The sequence below is a fragment of the Dermacentor silvarum genome, chromosome 5, assembly GCF_013339745.2.
Source record: "Dermacentor silvarum isolate Dsil-2018 chromosome 5, BIME_Dsil_1.4, whole genome shotgun sequence".
Lineage (NCBI taxonomy): Eukaryota > Metazoa > Arthropoda > Arachnida > Ixodida > Ixodidae > Dermacentor > Dermacentor silvarum.
The window spans coordinates 46,763,337-46,790,015 of NC_051158.1; the positions used below are offsets into that span (position 1 = coordinate 46,763,337).

The 26,679-nt window shown below is 46.8% G+C and overlaps 1 protein-coding gene across 1 annotated transcript in view; it reads right to left on the reverse strand.

The window, feature by feature from the left end:
- The window catches only part of LOC119453349 (DNA-dependent protein kinase catalytic subunit), a 98,497-nt gene that overhangs the window by 36,522 nt on the left and 35,296 nt on the right, over positions 1 to 26,679 (reverse strand). Inside the window, exons 15-28 of the mRNA XM_049667919.1 lie at positions 26,442 to 26,627; positions 25,300 to 25,387; positions 24,174 to 24,297; positions 21,304 to 21,442; positions 20,977 to 21,036; positions 20,177 to 20,287; positions 19,702 to 19,830; positions 19,508 to 19,606; positions 16,177 to 16,279; positions 12,862 to 12,955; positions 12,519 to 12,651; positions 11,302 to 11,440; positions 9,160 to 9,323; positions 6,710 to 6,851 (exon numbers count right to left, since the gene is read on the reverse strand). Coding sequence (XP_049523876.1) covers positions 6,710 to 6,851; positions 9,160 to 9,323; positions 11,302 to 11,440; positions 12,519 to 12,651; positions 12,862 to 12,955; positions 16,177 to 16,279; positions 19,508 to 19,606; positions 19,702 to 19,830; positions 20,177 to 20,287; positions 20,977 to 21,036; positions 21,304 to 21,442; positions 24,174 to 24,297; positions 25,300 to 25,387; positions 26,442 to 26,627 — 1,711 coding nt within the window. The remainder of the gene's footprint in view (positions 1 to 6,709; positions 6,852 to 9,159; positions 9,324 to 11,301; positions 11,441 to 12,518; positions 12,652 to 12,861; positions 12,956 to 16,176; positions 16,280 to 19,507; positions 19,607 to 19,701; positions 19,831 to 20,176; positions 20,288 to 20,976; positions 21,037 to 21,303; positions 21,443 to 24,173; positions 24,298 to 25,299; positions 25,388 to 26,441; positions 26,628 to 26,679) is intronic.

The following is a 26,679-nucleotide window of genomic DNA, read 5'->3' on the forward strand; positions in this document are numbered from 1 at the left end:
CTGTGCCTATTGGTGGCAACTAAGTTTTGTTTTTGTGTGGCCCAAAGTGCAAGGTTATGCCAATCCATGCCCTTGGCATACCCTTAAGTATTACGAGATTTCGTAAATATTAAGGACTCAACTGAAAAAAAAAAAAAAGCTTTGACACAATGTGACATGTTTCATATGACACAATGAAAGACACAGAAATAATGCTAATTTCCTCTTTATGCCTTTTACTGCCTCAAAACTACCTACAGGGCTACTAGTAATTTGGAGGGCTTTGTACGATTTCTGATTATAAAAGAAATCAAGCCCCTGCGTTCCCCTAATATTCTCGCTTAGTGCATAGTGAGGGTCCCAAATCTGGCAGCTTCGATGCCATGAGGTAGCAAACAAGGGCTTATTGGCCATTGGCCAATCACATGCTTCTAAGATCATGTACTATGTGATGTCCGCAGTTGTAAAGAACATTCCACATACGCTGCCATGGCCATGAGTGGCGTGGGCTAACACTCCCAGGGCTAGATACTGTTACGGGGAGTATTTAATTAACCGTGAACGGCTAGCGCTTGCCTAGTCAAGACTGCACAGAGCGCACAGGTTCCAGCAGGTTTTCAGTCCGACAAGAGAGCCTCTGACCCAGCCCCACTACAACGTCTTTGTCTTTGCCATTGCTCGTGACATTATCCCCGGCCGATGAAGCACCGTCCCGGTGCTTGTTGTGATCAAAATGGATTATCACAGTTGTAAAGTTTGAGGCGGGATACATGTACGATGTCAGTTCGCGGTGCGGCAGTCGATGAGGTGGATGCCATGGGAGATATCTCATAGGTGACAGGAGTCACCTGGCGCAGCATGCGATAGGGTCCGACGTACCGCGACATTAACTTTTCACACAGGCCGACGCGACGAGATGGTAGCCAGAGAAGGACGAGAGAGCCCGCTGGAAAATCAGCATCCCGGTGTCGACGATCGTAGATGGCCTTTTGTGCGGTCTGCGATGACGTGAGCCGAGCGCGGGCTACTGTGCGCGCGACGAGCGCACGCGTGATGACATCTTGCGCATAGGAAGTCGTGGACGTGGAGGCCGGATCAGAAGGGAGCAAGGTGTCAAAGGGTAGTAAGGGATGGCGTCCAAAGAGAAGATAGAAGGGTGAGTAGCCGGCAGTTTCATGACGTGATGAGTTGTATGCAAATGTGACGAACGGGAGCGCAACGTCCCAATCATGGTGGTCATCGGAAACGTACATGGAAAGCATGTCGGTCAGTGTACGGTTTAAGCGTTCGGTGAGTCCATTAGTTTGAGGGTGATATGAGGTCGTGAAGTTGTGATGAGTAGCACATGATCGAAGTAGATCGTCAACCACACGAGACAGGAAGCAGCGACCGCGATCTGTGAGTAGGTGACGTGGAGCACCATGTTGGAGGATGACGTCGTACAATAGGAAGTCAGCTACGTCTGTGGCGCAGCTGGTTGGCAACGCTCGAGTAATTGCAAATCGAGTGGTATAATCCGTAGCGACTGCAATCCATTTGTTGCCTTTCGTGGAAATTGGAAAGGGACCCAGCAAGTCCAGGCCCACTCGATGAAATGGCTCGGCTGGAACGTCAATTGGCTGAAGGAGACCAGCGGGTAGAGTCGCAGGTTTCTTCCGACGCTGACACAGGTCACAAGATGTTACGTAGCGGCGAATGGACCGATAAAGGCCCTTCCAGAAAAAGCGTCGTCGTATGCGATCATAAGTTCTGGAGACGCCTAAGTGCCCGGAAGTGGGGGCGTCATGAAACTGGATGAGGACATGCCTGCGCAGATGATGCGGGACAATGAGCAGGAGTTCTGCGCCGTCGGGGTGCATGTTGCGGCGGTAAAGAACGTTATCCTGAAGCAAGAACATGTTGAGGGAAGGGTCGAGGGTGCCGGATTGCAGACGGTCAATAAGAGAGAGCAAAGATGGATCTCGACGTTGTTCGTCGGCCACATGGGTGAAGTCTGTTATCGCCAAGACATAGGTGTCGGGGTCCGTTTCAGTGGAGTCGGATGGTTCAACGGGATGGCGGGAGAGGCAATCGGCGTCATTGTGTAACTTGCCAGATTTGTACACTACCGAGAACGTGTACTCCTGTAATCGTAATGCCCAACGGCCGAGCCTCCTTGTGGGGTCTTTGAGTGTTGAAAGCCAGCAGAGCGCATGATGATCTGTTATGACCACGAACGGCCGTCCATATAGGTACGGACGGAATTTCGCGACAGCCCAGACGAGAGCTAAGCACTCCCGCTCAGTGATTGTGTAATTCTTCTCCGACTGTGACAGAAGACGACTAGCATACACTATCACACGGTTGGCTCCGTTCCGTGTTTGGGCGAGGATAGCACCAATGCCATGACCGCTTGCATCAGTGCGAAGTTCTGTTCTAGCAGCCGGGTCAAAATGAGCCAGCACAGGTGGTGTAGTGAGGGCAGAAATCAACGACGCAAAGGAAGACGCTTGGTCCGCGCCCCAAGAAAAGGCTGCATCCTTCTTGAGTAGGTCCATGAGGGGTCGAGCAATGTCCGCGAAGTTGAGAACAAAGCGGCGAAAGTAGGAGCAGAGCCCAAGAAAGCTGCGTACTTCTTGAGTGGACCGTGGAACTGGGAACTCGCGGACGGCACGGACCTTGTCAGGGTCTGGTTGGACACCAGTAGCGTCGACTAAGTGTCCAAGTAATTTGATCTGGCGGCGCCCAAAGGTACACTTAGACGAATTGAGCTGGAGGCCAGCCCGGCGAAAGATGTCGAGAATGGCCGACAGACGAGGGAGGTGGCTGTCAAAGCTGGGCGAGAAAACGATGACGTCGTCCAGATAACAAAGACAGGTCGACCATTTCAGACCGCGTAGAAGAGTGTCCATCATGCGTTCAAAAGTTGCAGGAGCATTACACAACCCAAAAGGCATAACCTTAAATTGGTAGAGGCCGTCGGGTGTGATGAATGCGGTCTTCTCGCGGTCGCGGTCATCGACGGCAATTTGCCAGTATCCCGAGCGGAGATCTAGCGACGAGAAATATTTGGCACCATGGAGGCAGTCGAGCGCATCATCAATTCGTGGGAGAGGATACACATCCTTCTTCGTTACCCGATTGAGATGGCGATAATCGACGCAGAACCGCCAGCTGTTGTCCTTCTTTTGCACAAGCACTACAGGGGATGCCCAAGGGCTAGAGGAAGGCTCTATAACATCTTTATCAAGCATTTTCTCTACCTCCTTTTGGATGACTTCGCGCTCAGAGTGAGATACTCGATAAGGGTGCTTGTGAAGGGGGCTGGCGTCTCCAGTGTCGATGCGGTGGGCCACTACATGTGTACGTCCTAGTGGACTGTTCGCAACATCAAATACGTCCAGGTACGAAAATAGGACACCACGGAGTGCTGCACTTTGGGAAGGTAGGAGGTCGGGGGATATCATTTTGTCCAGAAGTGCCTGGGTTGGCTCCGGTATGGCAGGTTGCGTCGCGGTCTCAGCGTCAGCAGCAAATGCAGAAACAATACATTCTTCCAAAGGTGACAGTTCGGTTAGTGAAATTCCTTGAGGAAGAACATGGGTCGAAGTAGAAAAGTTGAGGACTGGAAGCAACGTTTTGTTGTTGGCAATAAGCACTACGGTATGGGGAAGTGCGATGTTGCGCGAAAGGATCAGATCTGTGAGGGGAGCGACCACATATTCACCATCAGGGACTGGGGGAAATGGTGACATAAGGACGTAGGTAGCAGCCTGCGCGGGTAGTCGTAGAAACTCCTGGGAACGTAGGCGAGCGTTACTTGATGCGGTGTCATCAGGACGCAATGGCAGTTCGAGCCGCAAAATGCCAGAAGAACAATCGATGAGGGCAGAGTGGGCGCTCAAGAAGTCAATGCCAAGAATAACATCATGTGGGCAAGCGTCGAGAACGGCGAAGAGAACTGAAGTGTGGTGGTCGGCAACAGTAACGCGGGCAGTGCACATGCCAAGAACAGGTGTTCGGGTGCCGTCAGCTACTCGCACAGTAGGAGAGACGGCAGGTGTCAGCACTTTGCGTAGGCGGCATCGGAGCGTAGAACTCATAACAGATATGTGGGCGCCAGTATCGACGAGAGCAGTAACAGGCACGCCGTCGACGAGAACACCGAGCAAATTGCGTCTTGAAGTAGGGGTCGATAGAGGTTTTGCGGTCCTTGTCGTCAATGCAGCCTCACCTCCCGGAGCTGCACTGGCTAGTTTCCCGGGTGGTGTCCAGAGGAAGCCGGAGAAGGAGAGCGACGGCGTTGAGGGGAGCGCGACTGGCGACTCTGAGGTGACGGTGATCGGCTGGACCAGTGTCCTTGTGCGGCAATATCGGCGTAGGTCGATTCTGAGCGCGAAGAAAGACGGTGAGGATCACGGGCCGGGAGTTGGTCGTCAAGAAAAGATGCGCTGTAGTACGGGCCACGATCTTGGCGGCGGTCACCGGGGAAACTTGGTCGGTAATTCCGACGATTGCGGCAGTGGCGTGAAATGTGGCCGACGCGAGAGCAAGAAAAACAGATTGGTCGATCGTCAGGCGTCCTCCACTCAGAAGGGTTGCGGTAGCGGGGTGTGAACCGGGGAGCGGAAGCGGCAGCAGCAACAATTGGGGCGTTGTGGTGTTCAGTGGGAGGACCGGACGCGCACATGGGCGCAGGGGCGTAACTAGGCGCTTGAGGAAATACGACGCCCATATTGGCAACCTCCTGACGTACGACGGCCTGAATGAGAGAGATTGTCGCCAAATGGTCGTGAGCAGGTGCCTGATAAGCGGCTGGAGCCATGGCTTCGAGCTCCTGGCGAACAATCCTGGCCAAGTTGTGAGGCGGCGAGAACGGAGGGGGCGTCACGGGATCATCGCACGAGGATGTCGCAGCTGTATTCGGGAGTCTGTTAAAGCGCTGAGTAATCCGCCTGCTTTTGGTTTGTTCAAACCGCCGGCATTCAGTGATAATGGAGTCAACCGTGGTGCAGTTCTTACACATGAGGATGTTGAAGGCATCGTCAGCTATGCCTTTCAACACGTGGCCAACCTTGTCCGTCTCTGGCATGTCTTTGTCAATGGTACGGCACAAGGCTAGTACGTCTTGAATGTAGGCGACGTACGACTCCGTGGACGTCTGAGCTCTGGCCGCCAGCTCGTGCCGGGCTGTCATTTGTCGCGCGGCCGATCGACCAAACAATGCGCGCATCTTCTCCTTGCATAGGTCCCAACTTGTAATTTCTTCTTCGTGCGTGTTAAACCACACCCGAGCCGTGCCCCGTAGGTAGAAAATGACGTTGGCAAGCATTAGAGTCTCATCCCACCTGTGGTACTTGCTGACGCGCTCGTACAATAGGAGCCAATCGTCGACGTCTTTGTTGTCCGTGCCGCAAAACGTGCCGGGGTCGAGGGGCTGCGAAAGGACCACGGTCGGCGGCGCCGCAGGCGCGGGCTGCGATGACTGCGTACTGTCTTCGGCCATGGAGGCGGGAGAAACGTGGCGTCCGCTCCGAAGATCCAGGGCCGGGTGGAATAGAGCCCGCAACCTCCACCAAAAAGATGTTACGGGGAGTATTTAATTAACCGTGAACGGCTAGCGCTTGCCTAGTCAAGACTGCACAGAGCGCACAGGTTCCAGCAGGTTTTCAGTCCGACAAGAGAGCCTCTGACCCAGCCCCACTACAACGTCTTTGTCTTTGCCATTGCTCGTGACAATACATTACACATGTGCAAAAATAGTGGACAGTGGCGACAGGCGCAAGTGGCAGACCATCGCATGCATCATGCAGATGTTGCGGGTTCAACTCCCACCTGTGGAAAGTAGTCTTTTCCTCTGCTTTTATTTCCCTTTTTCTCATTATTTCTACATTTTATTTCAAGAACAAAAAAAAAAAAAAAGAAACGTTTCTCCTATGCTTTCTCCAGCTTCGTAGTCTGTCGGCTACATATGGTTGATGCTAACAAAAAAAGTTGTTGCAGTTTCACCTGAAAGGCGAAGCATCAATTGCGATAGCAAATCTGTAGAGAGCTATACGGAGTAATGATAGTAGCTTTATCAGGTGTATACCCTTGGACATGCAGCAGCACCGGCAACACGCAGAACTGTTGTTGACGCCGTCGGCGTTTTGCCCGCGTTTGCACAAAATGCGTACGGCGTTGGTGACTGTTGCCGGAGCCTCTGATATAAATAGGCACTTGATGCCGCAGCTAAACGTCGCCTCCCTTCCCCCCCCCCCCCTCCCCGCCACAGCCTTTCGCGCGTCGGAAGAAGGCGCGTTTGTTCTACATATATGGTGATTGTAAAGGAGGAAAGAGACGCCTACTTCCGCAGCCCTTAAGAGAGCACGGCGCAGAACGCGCATTTTTTCTTCGCCGTGCGTTCACTCCCCGTGAAAGCGCGCGTCCCTCGCGCCCTTTCACTCGCACATACAGCGTTCGGCGCGCGGCGACGATTTCATCTCCACTGACGTCATACGGAACCTCACGGCAACGGCGACGGCGATGCCGACGGCAGAAATCTGCTTTGGAGTGTCCATATAATTGCTATCGCAATAAAAAAGAATTGAGCCCCTCAGTTCCTCCTATGCTACTCACTAAATGTACAAGAAAGTTTCCATGTTCTGTGCCTGTCAGAGTGAAGCCCCTGCGTCAAAAGAAAACTGAACCTGCAGCCTCGCGTTTGGTACCAGGAAACCATACCTGCTATGTTATTGCAGTAGGCACTCACCACTTTGTTCTGCCTGCAAGATGCCGCTGCAGAAAACTGCCAGGCACAGGTGAGCATCAGCTTTCAGCTCCGGCGATGCCTCTTCCACGGCAGTGGCGGCGAGGTGCTGATGGAGTGCTTCGTCACATATTGACTGCGCCGTCTGCAATGATTCGGCACGGTTATACCTGGACTCGAATGCAAGTCCACCGCTTGAAAGTGCCTTGCAAGTGTCTCAGCATGAAGTCATTGGCCATTCTTGATGGTATCACTTCACGTATTAACATGTTATGAATTGATTGATCAATAAATCAAACTGGTGCTGTTTTATCAATCACTGTAGCAAAATGTGGACGTAATGGAGGCTGCAGCGAGCCTGTCAAGCTACCAAACGGCAATTTTAATGCGTTGCTTTTCTATCCGTTCTTGTGCAAATAGTTTGAAATGGATAGATTGATTGACTGTCAATCAATTTCAATCTATGTGCACAAAAACAGATGAAAAAGCAAGAATGCATTAAACTGCAGTTAGGCTAATCAACTGATAATCATCAATCAATATACAGTAGAACCCCGCTGTTACGTTCCCGGGTGCTGCGTTTTCCCGGCTGTTAAATCGTTTTCGGCTGGTCCCGGCACAGCTCCCATAGAACCCAATGCATTGAAAACCCCGCTGTTACGTCCCAACTGTGGGACCGTTCCTGCACCATACGTTGAGAACTGCCACCCCGCGCCGGCCTGAGCGGCCATTTTGACTTTTCATGTCGCTTCGCTTGGTTGCTTGACGATGGCATTGGCCGCCCAAAGTGCCGGGGCGACACTTACGACGTATTTTCGTTTTCCGCCAGCAAAAGTATGGTCCTTGAGATCTGTATTTGCTATCTAAAGATGGTGTCTATGACGCGTTGCGGCCCTAAAATTGGTTTTGGCTCATAGATGTTCCGTATAAAGTCCAAGGGCGATAACGCCTTCGCCGCGCTGTATGCTGTATGTGCGAGTGAAAGCGTGCGAGGGGAGCCGACGACCGCGTCTAAATCTCGTGCAAAAGAAAAGCAGGGAGGAAGTGCGCCGCATTCCGTTGTGCTCTAGGCACCGGCGAGGAAGCGAGGGGGGAGGGATAGCGGGCAGCGTTGTGCTCTGGCATTAACTGCGTACTGCGCAGCGGCGCACGGTCGCACGGCCGTATCTTGAAAGCGATCTGCGTTGGGGGCAGAGTCTACGCAGTGTAGGTGCGTCGGCGGCTCGTAGCTTTGTGCGTGCTGTTTGTTCTCGGCGCTCAGTTTGTGTTGAAGCGATAGACAACAGCACGAAGATCACTTCGCTCGCTTCTGTAGCGGCGCTTAAATTCCTCACGCTAGCATTTGACAGTGCATGTCCGCGCTCATCGAGTGCGATGCGTTCATGTTTGCCTGTGGGCGCTGACACCATGCTTGTTAATATAGTTAATAAGCGAATGTTTACAAGTTTATACGGACGATAGAACTACTATTCTTACTTTGTATAGCGGTCTACTATAATTTGCTATCGCAATCGATACTTCGGCTGTCAGGCGAAACTACGACTTTTTTTCACACGTAAGAATTAAAATATTGTGTGCAGTTAAAGACTACTCCCATTTCTCATTTTTTCCTGTTTCCCGGCTCTTTCGTTTCCCGGCTCTTACGTTTTTTTGTTTTTTTTTACGGTCCCGTGAAAAAAGTATCAGCGGGGTTCTACTGTATGTGAAACTATTCATGCGAGAAACAGATGGAAAAGCAGCAAATGAAGTTCAACTGCCTCCACTACATCAACATTGATATGGCAGCAGCGTAAGACATATGGAGGAAGAGTATTTGGAAGTCACATTAAAATAAAGAATAAACATAATATTAATATAATGATCAAAAAATTTTACAGAAGGAAACTATGTGGTGGACCTGACTTGACGCACTAACAAAAAGCATAGCAATTCAAAAGAAATGACGATCTGTAGCATTAATGTTTCATTCTAGAATTTAGGTGTGCTGTGTGATCTTCCCATGTTTCAGCTTTTTCTCTTCAGATAGTATGGCTAAACTTTTTCTAAACAAGAAACTGTAGAAAGGTATCGCAAATTTTCTTTAAGCTTAACACAGTTTTCAAATAAATTTTCGCTCTTCACTTTCCTCACAGATGACCAGAGTGTGTTTTGGACAGCACGCAACTGATGCAGTGAGGTGGCGAAATTATAATCTGTTAAACAAGGTATTTTCACCATCTGTGTTATGTTCCCTTGAGCAAAGATTCTGGGACAAACCAACTTGAGCATTCATATTTTGCCAGCTTCATCGAAAATTGGAAGTGGAGAATTGTACTGGTTAATTGCAACAAAGATGATGTTATAACCCCCCCTCAATGTGCAATAATGCCGCAGTAGCGCTGTGGGACTGTTTGAATAAAAAGTGAATAAAGAATCACAATAAAGCGAGGACTAAGTTACAGGGAAGGACTCACGACAGCCTGCTTATCGTTGGAAAGTTTCAGCGTTGCCTTCTGGTCCTCAGTCATCTGTCCGCCAGCCCTCAGGACTGACGACAGTCCAGACATCAGCTGTCCCCTCAGCATCTTGTATTTCACACTGTGCACAATGTCGACCACTGTACCTTCAGCAGCTGCATCTGCAGAAGTGAGCATCAACGTGTCAGGCACTCGGGGAATCAACTAAGGTTCTTTTTCATGTCCAGAACTGGAGAACACAGTTATCTTCTTAAACTTTTCGTGAGCAAACAGCAACAAGCTGACAGGAAAACAACTACTGCGGTATATTTACGTTAATTTGATCCCGACCAAAGGTCCCGGCCAGCACCCATGCATTTCTATGGGCCTAAACTATTGTTATTTCGATCCTAAAAGTGGCCTTCGCCAGATAATTTGAACTTGAACAGTCAGCACATACATGCCTGATTCCTACAGTGACCCCAAAAGCGACCCCTTTAGTGGCAGAGTCTGCCTTAGTGAAGCTTAGGGGACAGTGAATGTGTTGAATGCATGTCATCTCTTGCAGAAAACACCTATTTTCGACCTGCCATAGGAGAATTTTCCAGCAATAACCATAGCTAACAATGTATGATTATGGTATTTACCCGATTATAACGTGCGCTTTTTATTTTTCCAAGAAAATTCGACCAAAAATTGCCTGCGCGGTAGTCGGGCACAAATTTAAACCCACCTTTGTGGCATTCGCATGCTTTACCGCATAACACGTGTGTGTTGCGGCAAAGCTGACTTGCCATGTAATGATTATGTTAGCTGCCTAAACAGGTTTGGAAATGAAAACCTAATTGCTCTTCCAACTCGCTGTCCCACAAATAAACAGGGTACGCTTATCAACCACATATTATCTAATCTTCTTAATAACCCTGACTGTGTTGTTGTCCAAGCTTCAATAACCGATCACTACCCAATATTCGTGCGCTTAACTTCTACTCCTGGCATTTCATGATTACCATTTTATTAATAACTGCTTTGTGTTATTAAAATATTTTACGATATTAGCTAATGACTCATTTAATATGGTGTTTTGTATGTTTGCATATAGCTGCTTTGTATTTAGATATCTTACTCATTTCTAATGGGACGCCCCTGTACAGTCTGTTGACTATGGGACCTCCCTCAGTATGTTTGCATAATCTTCATTTGTAACCTTACTATTATGCACAATAAAGAACTCTCAATAAGAAACTGGCTGCCAATGTGCAACACACATAAGAAACTTGCCCATTTTTCTCGCTTTTGCTAAAAAAATCGAGCGCATGTTAGATCTATACTTTGTTTACGTGCTTTCATACCATCTTTACGTTACTTTTCTGTTTCTCAAAACAACAAAATACAAAATAGTCAGCTCTCGCATTAAAGTTAAAGCTTACTGAGGCCATTCACACTCCAAAAAGAAAAAAAGTAATAATAATACACTAAATTCACCAAAAAGAGAAGCCAGCGCATACACGCAAAATTGCCACGCAAATGACCGCTCAAGGCCCTTTGCGTGTATTTGTGCGCTTCTTTCACGGTTTTATGTAGCACGTATTGAGCAACAGAAAGCTGTATCGGGACTTTTCCATCTTGCTCTACAATTTTCTCATTGGCACTTTTCATCTAATTACACTATTTGAGAAGCTGATTAATTAAGACTAATTATGTAATTACGCGGAGCACAAAAAATAGTTAGAGTATCTCCAAGCGACAGCAAACAACATTACCTTGGTTTGGTCCAGCTACGTGGCACTTGCATATTTTAAAGTCTTGGGGCATGATAGTTGGCACACCCTGTATACCAGAATTGATGTGTAATCAGTGCTGGCATACTAATTTGAAGTTCCCTTTAATTAAGAGTGCACCGTACTGTATATCTTGATTTCTGTGTCCTCAAGTTACTGATAGCTTAATTGTCACATTCTTGCTATGCAATGCTAGGAGACTACTGAGCATGTGCGGCACCGTCTTTTCTAGCACAAATTTTGTAAGCATTACACTTTGTGATAATTTTCTGACATCCGATACGATATACGGCTTTTCTTTTTTTTTTTTTTATTCGAAATCTACTATAGTATTCGGTATTCTCACAACCCTAGATATTAGTCATCCTTGGGCACTCACCGACTTTTTCAAGCATCCGCATGTAAGCAGCAACCTGCTTGGGCAGGGGCTCGTTCTCCGAGGCCCTCCTGAGCATCGTACAGTATGTTTCCACGTAATGCCAGTCTGCCCAGTCGCCAAGCTGCCCAGAAAGCCGCATCTGTGGAATGGCACAGAATGCATTTCCTCACGAATGACACTGGATTTTCGAAATTTGCACGATATCAGTTTACAAATACACGAGACAACAAATCAGTGGTTTTGGGTTTCACGCCACCACAGCCTGAACAACACGGACTCAACCAAACGAGCGTTTCAACATTTGCAGAGGTGTCAAAAGTGGAGGGAGGCGATTGATTGTCCTTGACTGGACTAGTTTGGAGATGAGTTCTCTGTGAAATGCTGGTTGTTATGAAGGAGACTAGCATATGAAAATGTTGTTGAATGATCAGAGTTTGATGTGCTACAAGAATGAATGCTCTAGACTGATTTGGTCCAAATTTATAGCATGTCAAAGTTTTTCAATCAAGAACTCATATTAACACTCAGGACATATTACTTAAAAAAATTTCTGTAGCAATGTTTGCTCACACTACAGGCCTACTGCACTCGCTAATTGTCTACCTTTCTGAGAAAATAAAATAATTATTGCAATAGAATAATTAGAATTACAGATATCACCACTCCAAAACTGTGACATCATCAGACATGCTGTTTCGAGAAAATGAGGCAAAAAAAAAAAAAAACATTTCACGACATGTTCATGGCGATTATGACAAAGGTTAAATCAATCAAGGACGACACAGGACACAATCAAGCAAGAATAAATGCTCTACGTCAACCTGTAGCAAGGGAAAGTGAAAAGATACTCGGGCTAATTTTCGGCTCCAAAGACAGTGTCTCCAATGAACCCCAGGTGGCCGATATTAAACTGGCGCCTCTCCCCTATGGCATCCACATGGAAGTTCAAAGCGGCACTGAGGCTGCAATAAATGGCAGTGTGGAGAGCTCCGGGTTAATTTTGATCACCTGGGTTTCCTTATCATTCCTCCAAACCTCGGTACATGAGTGTTACTGCATTCTACTGCTGCAGAAATCAAACCAACAACCTCGCGCTCGGCAACACAATGCCGGCAACACACCAGCAACAGAACGACTCGGCAAGCCGCTGCATCACCACGGTTGGTACTTTATGAAGTGAAAGTGAAGACACGCAGTTTGAAAGCAGCTTACTGCACCTGTTCAATTTCGACGACGGACCTGAGTGCAGTCGGCACATTCTCCTGCTGTAACATGGCATTGGCAAAGGCATTCAGGAGCTGTGCCTTCTCCTTGGGGATGGGTTTTCCGAGTGATTTCATGAGGAAGCACCTGTCAGGAAAGCGAGGCAGGGGGCTCGAGTGGCATTCATTATGTTCACATTATAAGCACAAATGAAAAAAGATCAAGAAGCTATTTAGATGACTGGTGATTGGAGAGCACTGGGAGAGGCATTCATCCTGCAGTAGATTTAATAGGTTGTTGTTGCTCTTGTGGTTGCTGTTGATGACAGTGATGATGAAGGAAACTATGGCAGCCTACCTGTTGGTGATAATCTCGTTCCAGAGGAGGACGGAGTCTGCGTTGCTGGGAAGCCGAGACCGCCAGCATGACAACAGATCGTCTGCATCGTGACCTGGAGGTAAGAGAAGCTGTTAACCAATAGCAATAGTAAATGCGATCAAAAAGATTTTAAATGAAAGTAATGTTCCCCAATAGGGTGTACCAACTTTTTAGGGCCAACTCGGCCCCCTTCTAAGGGTAAATGCAAATGGTGCAGGGACAGCAACTGCACCTTCATTTTTACTTCTAATCTTGGGTTGGTGTTTACTGTTTGCCATATGATTACTTGCTTATACAAAATGTCAGTCAATTGTTTGTGTTTATTAAAAGAAGGGTGCGAAAAAAGACACTAGGGAGGCCATCAGTATCACAAAAAGGCACATCAGGTATGGAGCCATCCCTGAACGTCATGGTGTCCTACTGTGTGCAGCTAAAATAGCTAGCATAAAACCCAGACATCTTGAATTATTGCCAGCACAGAACATTATAAATGAATGTTTTATACTCCCATGTAAATGTACAGAAGCACTGTATGTCTATGTCAAAATGACACCCACTGGAACATTCCATGGGCTGAATGATGTGTGAAGTGATGTCTGCAGAAACCAACCAAGTGGAGGCAGACTCGTGAAATAAAAATTTGGAATCTACCAGATCATATTTTGAAGCTACAAGGGAAACCAAGACAGATTCTTTCAAAAGTGGGCTTCGTGGCTGAAGAAAAGTTTGTGCTCGTCCAGGTATTCAACACGTCATCACTGCCTTTCCGTGACAGTCACTGGACTGAGTTAACCAACAAACTTGGAGAAGGTAGCACAGGGGATGAATTAATCAACGACTCAAAGCCTGAAAATGTATATCAGCAAAACAAATTAAAACCTTTCTATAACAAACCTGAAAGAGGGGCTGAAATTATTCTGTTTTAACCATTATTTCATTGTAAGAGTTGTCTGCCCTCCCTGCCAACATTGCCCACTGGAGAAACTTTTTAAAGAGCAAACAAGAGACAAGGCACAAAAGGAAGGTCAAACACACGACCTTGTCTCTTGTTTGTGTCTTGTCTCTTGTTTGTGCTTTAAAAAGTTTATCAAGTATGCACCAACTATAGGCCCACAGAAAGTTCTTCTATGCCCACTGGAGGTGTTTATACCGGGTAAGCTGAGGGTGGCAGAAAACTAGGCGGGGTGATGAAATTAGGAAATTTGCAGGTAGAAATTGGAATCAGCTAGCTGGGGTAACTGGAGATTGCAGGGAGAGGCCTTCGTCCTGCAGTGGACATAAAGGTAGGCTGATGATAATGATGAAGCTGAGGCCAACACAACAACCCAGCATGCACCTGCCAAATGACTGCGGCCTAGACTTCAGCCCCATCGGCATAGAATGATCAGTAAATATCCATTATGAACTAAACAAAGGTTTCCGATTCCGACCGCGAATCTGGCTGCGGAGCAATTCTTGCATTACTTGCATTCCTGCACAGCACGGGGCTCGACTTGTGGCTGCTAAATGTCCATTGGTGAGATTAATTATTCGCGCTCTCTGTCCAGGTCGTCACCACATACAACCCACTTTCTGCCCCTTCCCCTTTGTCCTTTCATACTCATTATATTAAATTATAGTACATCCATTATTATCCGTTGTATCCCATTATCCTTTATACTAGCGCAGAGTAGCAGGCTAGAGGACTTGACCTCAGGCCAACCTCTGCCATCCATTTCTTAAATAAATTCCTGCTCCCTCTCTCGCGCTTTCTTTATTAAAATGAGATTTTAAATGGAAAGTTCTTTCAAGTGGAATTACAACTGAGTAATTGATTCGTGCAGTTTATTGTCCCCAAAGCAACAAACACTAGGGCTATGAGTGACAATAGCGTGGAGGGCTCATAATTACGTTTGAACACCTTGGGGTTCTTTAATAATCACCTACTAAGCGTAAGCACACAACCATTTTTGCATTTCGTGCCCATCGAAATGTGGCCGTCGTGACCGGGAATCAAACCCACAACCTCGTGTTCAGTGGCAGAATGCCCTAGCCACTGAACCACCATGGAGGGTAGAATTGCAATGACTTTGTCCTGTCCACTGGTCCGTAATAACGAGGTCTGAATGTGATTTGTTTCGCTAATTAAGGTTCATTTATAACTCATATGGCCAAACGTCAATTATTGAGTTCTTTAAGCGAAACGGGTTGCTATCCGTTACACAAAGAAAATGCATCTGCCGCCTACCATTTTTCTTTCAGTTGGTGAGCGGGCACAGATACCTTGAGTAGTTTAACATATTCCACAGGCTATGCAACTCAGCAACATCATTACCTCCCCATTACACCATTACAGATTGAAACAACCTCAGCAACAATGTCGTAACAATAGACTCACTGTCATCATTTGAAAAGCACCTAACTTGAATTAGTTTTTGTTTAGATTTTTTTTTTTTACAGCGAGGCCGTTTATGGCTAGGCTTCTTTGCATTTTTCGTGTGCTTGTGCAAAAATGTGGGCTGATCCTGGTGATTGTGCAGAAACAGTCCAAACGCAATGACACATACCCCTCCTGTGGACTCTGGGTGGTGGACTCTGGGACCTGTAACGCACCCTTGAACTACCCTTCTCACACCTGGGACCCAAAGAGGTACCAAGAACAAGGGTAACAACAGATGTTATGATCGGATCTTAGCCCAAAAGGCCGACCCGCGTCGGCCATGTCTACGTTCACACCACCCTCTCTTTGTCGGCGTTCCAACCACTTGCGTGCCTAGTTTCCTGCTGCTCTCCCGGGGCGGCGGCACCGTTGAGCGTCTATACAAGACAAGGTGTCGTTCTCCATTTTAAATTTCACTTCTCTCACCTTAATGAGGAGGCCACGTGTAGTGCGCACTCCCGGCGACGATTGCATTCTTGTCTCTGTTCCTGCAGTCACTCTTCGTAGGTGCGTTGCTCCTCGGGAGTCCGGACTATACGCGGCCTCCCCATTGTGTGTCAGCTCTGTGTTTTGTGCTAAACAGCTTCGCTGGTCATCCACCTTCACAGAGTGGAATGGCTCATAATTTTTTTAATGCTTATTAATGGCATTTATTTTTGCAATTATGGCTTGCCTTGTATTTATTTTATGCCTGTCTGTTTGTTTTACGCGGAAACATGTTCATCCACCCTGCAATGATCTCGGCAAAAGATTGCAGTATTCATAAATTAAAATAAAAAAAGAACAACTTGCAGTACACAATCTTAGATGACATGCTCAATGCAAGGCTAAAGCTAAGAGTATATCTCAGTCGGGAACACACAAGGGCCACTCACGTTTGCTGTGCTTCAAGTACAGTGCAAGGTCTGTCAGCGGGAGTAGGCACTCGAGCTTGCCTTCGATGAGAGTCGGCGTCAGAACGCTCAGGCTACTCCAATCCTGAGTGCATCAAAACAAAAGCTGCCATGTAACACAATGACGTGGACTAACAGAATCGAGCGCACTATTACAAAGCATGCAAGTGCATTAGATGGAAAAGCGCATTTCGAGGCATATGCAGGACTCTTTAGAAAATGTGTTCAAAAATATATGGAAGATACGATAATTGAGCAATTTCCTCGAGACGGCTTTTACCACGTAGTTGTATATTTTAAATTGACTTGAGGGGATAACCAGACAAGTAATTATAAACATTAGACTAACTTTTTAGCTGGAAGGGTCAGACAAATGAGCCTAATGCAAGACTTCTAGCATGTCATGCGAGAAGTTCTTAACCATTTCCAGACATACAAAAAGCTGATGCTACTCATTTCTGCAGCTTAATGAATTCTGGCAATTTCATCCGTGAGTTGCGAGGTATTGAATTTGAAACTCAGAAAAGTGTTTTTCTGGTGACTAATTCTGAAGTCTCGCAACTCTTGTTCTAGGTAAGGCGGAGCGATAGGGTTGGTCTTATTGAATTCCTTGAATCATACAGAGGCCACTGGTACCCTGTTTAGTGAAATTTTAGGAACGGATATTTTGCAAAAAATTATTGGAAGCAAGCTCACATAAAATTGGAACCAGAGGAGATAAACAAAAATGGACTGCATATTCAAAATGAGCACATAACATTACATATATGTACAAGTTTTAAGCACCATTGATGGCGACGAGGGACGTTGATGGCGACGAGGGACGACGACCACCATCGCCACTACAACGAAATGTGCGAGACGAACCGGGGATGCCAACACCACCATCTCTACTACTACTACGACAAAAACGGCAGCAGCAACAGCAGCAACATCAACGACACGGCCGGCCGACGGCGGCGGAGCCCGCCTTCTCTATGGCGGTCGTAGATACGAAGGGAAGGATCCGAGTCACGGCATCAGCTAGGCTGCCGTCGGCCGAAGCAGCGGAGGAGATGGCCATAGCCCTCACGGTACTCCACGGAGGTACGGAGGATAGCCTGATAATAAGCGACTCCAAATCAGCGATCCGGAACTACACCAAAGGTTGGGTGTCCGCGGATGTGGCACGCATGCTCAACGCCAGAGCCGGAGACTTCGTGTCCGGCAGGATTACGATCAAGTCCCTAAAATGGTTCCCCGCGCACGTCGGGGAGCTTGGTACTAAAGAAGACAACAGCCGCAACAACAACAATACTAACGGCCGAAAACACACCGGCATCCCGCCCAACCACAACGAGCGTGCCCATCTCGTCGCGAGGCAACTTACCCGCCGCGACGCGATCACCCAGAGGGCAGCCGCCGTTGTTGTGCGGGACCCCACCGGAGGAATTATCAACACAACCCAAATCGCGGCGGTCGGAGCTGGGGGCCACGGGGACGCCGACTGTGATATCGAGGAGTTTCCGGCCTCGTACCGAGAGGTTCTTGCACACTATAGGAAAGAACGTATGACATATCCACAACCCCACGGGCGGCTGGACAGGTCCCAGGCAGTCGACCTGAGGCGGTTGCAGACGGGCACTTTCACCAACCCCTATCACCTGCACCGCCTGTGGCCCGCGCTGCACCCGTCGCCCGGCTGCCCGTGGTGCGAGCACGAACGGGCTGATATGGCCCATATACTTTGGGAATGTCAACGCCCTGAAGAAGAAGGACCAAGAGGAAGGGGGAAGATAACAGCAGGACCTTCTGAAGCGGGGCGCCTCGCTGAGAGATGGCAAGCCGCCCTCCTCAGCGAGGCACCCGAGGACCAGGAGTGGGCCGTCCAGCGGGCCAGGGCCATTGCCGAGGATCTCGAAAGATTTTTCTCCGGCGATGGACCCCTGGCAGCCTAGCCCCGGGCACCAACAGCCTTAACCGCTGGACAAATAAAGTTTATTCCTATCCTATCCTTAAGCACCATATCTCAAAGAACATTTTTTTTCTAAGACCCATCTCCCCCCATGGGTGACAAACCCATGTATTGTTATAACCCATAGCCTCAGTATGTACAGTAGGTTTCTGCTATTTCCTACTACAGTTAATTCAATTTTTCACTTAATTCGATCCCAACCGAATTTCCCCGTCGGCGCCTATGCATTTCTGTGGGCGCAAGCTTTGATTATTTCACTCCTAAAATTGGCCTTTGCAGGATAACTTGAACTTGACCAGGCAGCAAGCACGCGTCTGGCTCCAATGGTGACCCCGATAACGACCACTTCAGTGGCGGTGTCTCTCAGAGGAGCTTAGAGAACAGTGAATGTGTTGAGCACATGTCAATCTCCCGGCGAAAACGCCTATTTTCGGTCTGCGTTATGAACATTTTCCAGCATAATCCGTAGCTAACATTGTCTGATTATGGTACTTACCTGACTGTAACGCTCACATTTCCTTAAAAAAAAAAAAAAAAAAAAAAAAAAAAAACAGGCCAGAAATTGCCTTCACGGTGCAATCAGATCTAAAACCAAACCAACCTTTGCGGCATTTGAATGCTTTACTGCGTAACACAAATGTACTGCGTTGAATCTGACTTAAGAAAACAGGATGCCATTGTGCAACACATATTAGACGCTTGCCGATGTTTTGTGCTAAAAAATCAAGAGTGCGTTAATTTCCACTTTGTTTAAGAGCTTTGATGTCATTTCTATGCTAGTTTTCTACTTTGGACACATAAAAAGTGGGCACGTACTTGATCTAGGGGCATGTGAGAATCGAGCAAATATACTGCCAATTGAATAAGCAGCGTGTTTTGACGTTCTTGCCGCAAACTTGTTGAATACGACTCGCCAGAGAATTCGATCAATCTCGTCGATTTTGTTAGTGTACGAGTTAACGGAAGTTGACTGTATACAATGCCTGCCCAACGGTAAAGTGCACAGTAGCCAGTGGTACTTTGTGGCGGTGCCACGTTTCCCGACATCTCATCTCTGGTGTTGCTAGAGCGTGGACAACTTTTACAGCACGCTGCTGTCGCTTTTTTGTTTCCACTGACATGCGATGAAAGAGAGCTGACATGACTCCAACTTTGTGCCATAAGCTGTGACTAACTATCGGGAAAGTGGAACCTCCTATGTGGCCCCTGGTTCTGGCCTCATCTCTATACTAAATACTAAGAAGGTATAGAAAACATAAGAAAACATACAGGAGGCTATGGATAAGCTAGGGTACTTTGAGACATGAGGAAATGTGGTCCTGCCTGTAAATTCACAAGCAAGCAATGCAGCTCCCCCACCTCTAAAAACTGTTCTGTGAGGCACTTGACATAGTAGTCGGCACGACCAGTGTCCTTTTGTGACAGGCTTAAAAGAGCAAGTTCCTGGCAACATTCTTCCTGTAAGCAAAAACAAAAACAATATTAATAATGTTATGGCAGTGTAACTTCTTGTTAATAACTTGACAAATTAATTGACAGTAGTAGTGGCTTGCCTCCAGGAAGCGATTCCTGCTGGAATCCTCCATCCACTCCCGGATAACACGCAGGAAGTCTCGCTGATCACCGTCTTCACCGAGAATGCTCTTGACACGGGCTTTTACATACAGTGGCAAGTAATGCTCCTGTGGGTTACAACAAAAGTGGAACACACATTGTTGGAACAAGAATGGAAAACACACGGAAAAAATTTCAAAAAGATGTGCGATGCCTCGTGCAATGTGCACAAACTTGCACAGCAACAGCCGAGCATATATGCTTTGCTTGAGCTGCTTTAACGCATGTGTATTGCTTATCAATGCTTTACGTTCAGCTTCTCCGAATGGAGTGAACACCGTTGTGCAGAACAATGGTAAATTGGAACAATGGAGAATGGTGCCCGTGAGCTAGTTGCGCTACACTGAACGCCTTCGCAAAGACTTACCAAAAGCTCGAATCGAAACACTTAGAGAGGGTTTTCCAAACACAAACCTGACGATATCCTCCGTCCCAGAGGCTGTCCCATTTTGAGGCGTTGCTTTGTTCGAGCCTTGCATCGATTTCGCTCTGCAGTTCTCCCCACTCGCCCAGAAGGCAGCAGCACTGAAAAATTAATAAAATGCGGTTGCTGTAGCGACCCGCTGCGGAAGTTCTGCCAACACTATGCAGAACAAAGGTCATCGCACATCTGCACAAAAACGGAACAGCTGAAAAGCGTAAGACAAAAAAGTTACACCGTTTTGTTTATTATATAAACGAAAGAAAGCTCTGAATGACTGCTTAATCCTTGACTTGAAGGATACGTATTGAAAGCTAAATTGCGTTTAGAAGGTCATAATAGTAACACTCCTTATGTAATACCCCTACTACAGGGTCCTTAAGGAAATTAAAAAAAAAAAAAAAAAACATGAAACTCGTATATTATAGTAAAACCGCTTCTATGTCCGACTGCGCTTAGAGGAATAAGGAAAAGGTATGCTGAAAGAAACCTACATTAAAGCCAGCAAAAAAAAAAAAAAAAATGCCAGCCAAGCACCCCAGCAAAGTGAACCAAAAAAGGTAGCACTATTAAAAGAAAAATATTTATATCATGACACCCACCGCACATCAAAACCGCAGCAAATCCAATCGATAAAAGAATGTTCATAAACAAGAACATGAGTGAACGAATTTCAAGAAGCACATAAGGGCCACAGTGAGCCTGGTCAGGCACGGCATATTGAATGATTGCAGTATTGATACTGGCGGTGAAAAGACAAAGTACCATCCTAATAACGAACTTGAATAATTACCTGAAGTATGGCGTCATCCCAAGTGAAGCCGTCTGCGCCAGGAGGTCTGTTTTCTGCAAGCTGAAGAAAACAAGAGTGGGAGATTCCTGCACTTAGCTTCGGTATAGTGCGTCTAAACATTGCATTGTCAAAAGCTTTATAACAAGAAATAAATAGGAAACAATTGTAGCTGAGTCAAGGAGAGTCCACAGACATGGAAAAATGAGTGAGAAGTTTGTTCTTAAATGAGGTTTTCCTCTTCCTGCAGCAGAAGGCAGAGATGCTGACAATGAGTAAGTGATATACGAGCCTGTAAAATTCTAAAATGCTAGTTGGTGGTCAGCACACCTGTCGATAGATGTCCCTGGCCTGCTGGAAGTCTCCCTGAGCTTCTTTCTCCAGAGCCTTCTTTGCCTCTGGCCCGACGTCTTCGCAAAGAGCCAGGGAGGCACGTACAGCATCGTAGTCTCCGAGGGACTTGTACAACCTGCAGACATTTTTTATTTAAGGACTGAAGAAATAATTTGGGCAGTTTTGCCCAAAGGGCAACATATTAAGATCTATAGCAAGGTTTAGCGTTGTGTTGGAACTCCTCGGACGGTGTTCTAACTGTACAGGTGCGGCCACTGTTGGAGGTAACAGGGAGCAGGTGGCTGCGCTCCGCGGAGCGCCACGATGGGCATCGCGCGAAGTATTGCGGCTCAAGCGCAATCAGTGCCAGAGGCGGAGTTAGCTGCGCGTCGTCTGCTACGGTTCCTCCCACTTCGCCGCGAGCGGCGAAACCTAGATTGCGCGCGCGCTTTGGAGTACACAAACCCTGTAGCAATGTAGCAGCTAACTCCGCCTCTGGCGCTGATTGCACTTGCGCCGCAATACTTAACGCGGCGCCCGCTTGGTGGTTCGAGGAGCACGGCCACGCGCGCCGTGTTACCTCTAACAGTGGCCGTGCTTGTACACGGGTGCAATGTGATGGGATGATGCAACACGTAAGGCTACTGCTACTGGGCAGAAGGAACAGCCCCCTGGCAGATACCAGGCGTATCACAATGCTAGTGCGAAGAAGAGTGCCGCCAGCGGCATTGCGGGCATTGCACCTCGATGGTGTACGAAATGAGACTGACAGGAAAACGTTTCTATTGGTCAGTGTCCACTGAAATATTTGCTTCACATTTACTGTACGTTCTACTAAGACCGATGCTCAGCTAAGACACAATAGCACAGCAGGGACGCTAGTGTACTTATTGTGGCGTGCTCACAAGGCTCATGCCAGTAACGGAAGGCAAAACGCTGTCTTGGCGCCGTCACAGAGTCTACTGAGCGAAGCATTGACGGTGAACCCACTTCACTTAATTGCTTTTGCAGCCCAACGCACCCGGCATCCCTAGACACCCTCTAACCCATTGGATGGTGTGCAAGTGGTGCATGACTCGTCGACGGCATGACGATGGCGGCAATGATGCCAACAGTGATGACACCAATGTGCCTCGTGTGCCCGTATAATTGCTATTGCAATAAAAAGAACTGCCCTATGAGAACACTTTGGCACAATTCAGCTACAGGCATTTCAGCCAGAGCGACAAAAGGAGCAGGTGTCGGATCGAGAACATTTTGGTGAGACTGTTGTAGGTAATAGAAAGACCAATTGAATTTGAGTACGGTCAGAAATTGTAATGATTTATTTCCCGATTCTTTCTTTGGGACAGCGATTGTTTGCACTACTGTGTTGTGGTTCCTTTGTCCCAAGAGCACGTTTGAGACCCCCCACCGGCTCTACTGCACCGTAACAAACTACTTTATCTAGGATCGGTTTCTGAGCCCAATCATTATTGCAGTGCGTGTACTGTTCAGTGTCATCTTTATCAAGACCAGCCACTTGGTGCAAGAAATGAAAAAGGGAAAAAGAGAATCATGTGGGAATGCTCAACTCTCTCGCGCCCCCCTTACGTTGTTTTCCTCACATGGCTCTCGCATCTCCTGTAATACGGCTTCCCCGCGTAGCTAAGCACCGCCTGCAGACAGTGTAATTGCAGAGTAGTGCGGGAGATGGCGCTAGTGTTCCGATGCTAGCCCCACCTGACAGCATGGATACTCGGGTGCAAAGAATGAGCCTCCTTTTTGGCTCGGGGTTCGTGGGGTGCGTGAACGTCTCGAACGCCGGTCAGCATGCTTCGTGAGTCCGTCCCAAGAAAGACTTCAGAGCGGGACACTGGTATGGACGAACACGATCGTTCGAACGTGGCACTGTTCGTGTGACTGTGCATGTGAACGATTAGGCGGTGGTGTCCGGCAGTGGCGCACCGACGGGGGGGGATTCGGGGGTTAGAACCCCCCCCCCCCCTGAGGCCGACTTAACCCCCCCTTTTGTTGAACCCCTTTTCTTTCCTTACGCATTTGAGTACTGCAACTAAGATGTAAGACGCGCAATCGTCTGCACACTCGCAAAAAGCGCATTTTATTGACAATTTCACGTGAAGAAATCGAAATTAGTGCTGTTTAGATGGTATTGGCAAACTGTCAACCCCCCCCTGGCAGAGATCCTGGGTGCGCTACTGGTGTCCGGCAGGGGGCGAAGATATTCACTCGATATCCTGTCGTGGTGAGTCAGACTTCCTCGATTCGTCAGCGCCAATTGGCGTGTTCTATTCGTAGTTATTCAGCTAGCTGGCATTGATGTACGAAAGGTGTAATGAATGACCTTGCGATTGTTTGCACTACTGTGTTATGGTTCCTTTATCCCAAGAGCACGTTTGAGACCCCACAATCATTACGAAGTACAGCCCCTGAAATACAAAGCATGTGTGGAGCACGACTTCACAGCTTGAAACAACACCTGACAGCTGTGTATTTATTGCAAGCGCATGATAATTAATTTAAAAAGGTTCCAGAAATAATCCACAAACTGCATTTCATTCCTACCAAAAAACATGCACCTGCACAAAATGTTTAAGGGTATGTTCCAGAATCAGAACTGTTTGTGACTCTACCACACTTTTTAACTATCGGAAGAAAAAAAAACGAGTTATGGAAGTATTAGAATCTCAATCTTCTATGCAAAGACAACACAGCGAACTAACCTCACAATAAAATAATTCTGCATAATTTGTCACTTGGAGCAGAGAAATGTTTCATCACAAGGTTTACTCTTTCAGTTGACGAACAGACGGAACTACTGCTGAGATTACACCACTGCCACCAAATATGTCATAAGGCATGCTCACTCTGCTAGCTGCATCCACATTTGCTGTTCCGGATGATCCTCTTTCTTTGATCGTTTGGCCGGTGGTGCCTTGGTCGATGCTGACATGCTGTTGGCACGGTTCATTTCTTCCAAGAGAAGAATTCCTGCGCAATAAGTAGACAGTAGACCTGAACGCCTAGGTAGATTTAGCAAGCTTCTTTTTAATACTTTGAAATGTCGTTTAAAGTCCTTTTTTAAGCTTATTTAAACTCTACAGTGTCCTACAAGTGATGATGGCTTGGACAATGAGCTGCTTGTGCAACAAAGATAATCTCTCTCCAGAGAGAGATAGCTAAAATCAGAGTACTTTGCCTACATTTTTTTTTATACTGTCCCTGTCTTTTTTCATGCGATAAAGGGCTAAAATGGAGTACCAACATGCCCAAACTTCTATTATTTCAAGAATCTTAGCATATCTAAAAATTCTGTAGAGAGAGGTTCTTTAAATCTAGAGCCCTCTAGATAGAGTATAACTAGAGAGATTTAATGAAAACAAAAATTTTAGCAGAGCTAAAAATTGTGTTCGGTGCTCTTGGATCCCAAAGACAGTGTCATGAGATTTTGTCACGAGCGCTGCTGTTAACATCTTCGGCTTTTGGTGTTTCCCTGTATGTCTATGTTGGCGCTTTCTATTGTTGAGTGTAGCCGGCAGCAGCTGAAGCTTTTCAGCAATAAATCGTTTATTGCACCTTTATACTATACTTGACTGAACTTCAGTGCTTCTTTTTCACGAAAACTGCAACGTCACTCAAATGGGGTTGCACAGCTGGATAGCTCTGGCTACAGCCTATGATTAAATTGAATGTAACTGAAAGTAAGCCACATTTTATTATAGCAGAAAATTTACTTCTGCGTTTGAATTGCAGACTGAATGGTACCTGCAAATGTGTTACACAGTAGCAAAAAAAATCAAGTCTTTATCATGGTTTAATTGACTATCCAATTCTTTTTATGGAAACAGCACGACAATGGCATGGCTACTGCATCAACCCAATGATTCATTGCAAAATTATTATTTATTTCTTTACTGTTAATCATAGTGCTAACATATGATAGTTTCTCATAGTATAACTAACACAGTATAAAACAAGAAAAGTGAGCGTTACCAAGGCTTTGGTGGCCACTGGCTATAGACGCTCTAGAGACTGCAGCCACTGGAAGCTTCAGATCCAATGCACTCTGAAATGCTACTTCCTGCAACACACATAAAACATACAGAACGATTCAACTTATAAAAAAATAGAAGAGGAAGAGGCAAGGGTAAAAGGAGGTGCTAGCAAGACACGAACTACACACAGACCAGTTAAAATTTAGCATGCAAAATAACGAAAAGCCTGCTAAAACTTAACAAACGCTATAAAAACACAGGCCAATTTTTCTACCCAAAACAATAGCACGCAGTACAGTACATAGCCCACCCTCTGGTACATTACTTGGCTGTCAAAACAATGCTGTGCCATACAAAACGTATACAGTAGAACCTTGTTGATGCTATGCCTTTTCGTACGATTTCCTGGTGCCAACGTTTGCGATTGAGAACACAAAAAATAATTCAATACAGTTACGATTCTTTTTTACCAGTTGATACATTCCCAGAAAACACTCACGATCGTGAAATTACAGGACAGTGATGAAAACACCTGGGGCCTGCAGCTACCTGTCAAGTTCTACTGATTCCTAGGTAAATAGTATGAAAAAGAAGGCAGGCAGGCATGCATAACCACAGTCCGCCTAATCAGGTAAATTGTAATATCACAAGTTTGTCTTTTTCCTGAATGCTTGCTATTCTATTCGTGGCAGCATTGTTGCCTCACCTTGTAGCTCAGTCATGACAGTTTGCTTGTGACAAGGATATCGCAAAAGCTCTACTATGATGTGCTTTGAGTGACGCATTGAGCGCCGGCCGATTTTCACCTGTGGCAGGAGGATGTGACCACTCCGGTCAGGCACGCTAACTTTTTATCCGACTAATATAGATGCACACAGCGTTTTTCTTTTTGGCTGCGCTGGGACCGATTGTTACGCTGCTACAGGTCCATGTCATGACAACGCCAACTAGCAATAAATTCTCAAAATTTTACTCAACAGTGATTAAACAACAACAACAAAAAAAAAAAAAAAGCAAAGACATATACAATGCAAAGGCACGTTTTCCTGGGGACCACGGGTGGAGCATTACAACACCGGCTTTAATTAAGGTAGTGTTCGCTCGAAACGAACTCCTTGAACAAAATGCTTGCGACCTCACCTGCACGAAAGCCACAAGTGGAGGGAAGCACCGCATGCTTCCTTCCAGGATGCCAGCCAGTGCCCTCTGCAGTCCTTGGCACAGTTCCTCCCGCTGCTTGAAAAGCGATGCCCCATCTCGCCTCGATTCATGCAACACGGATGTGACGACCCCAGAGAGCAACATCTGTGCAACTTGCTGGTCTTGCTAAAGAACAAACAAACGAACAACATCACATCAGAAGACTAATCCATATAAG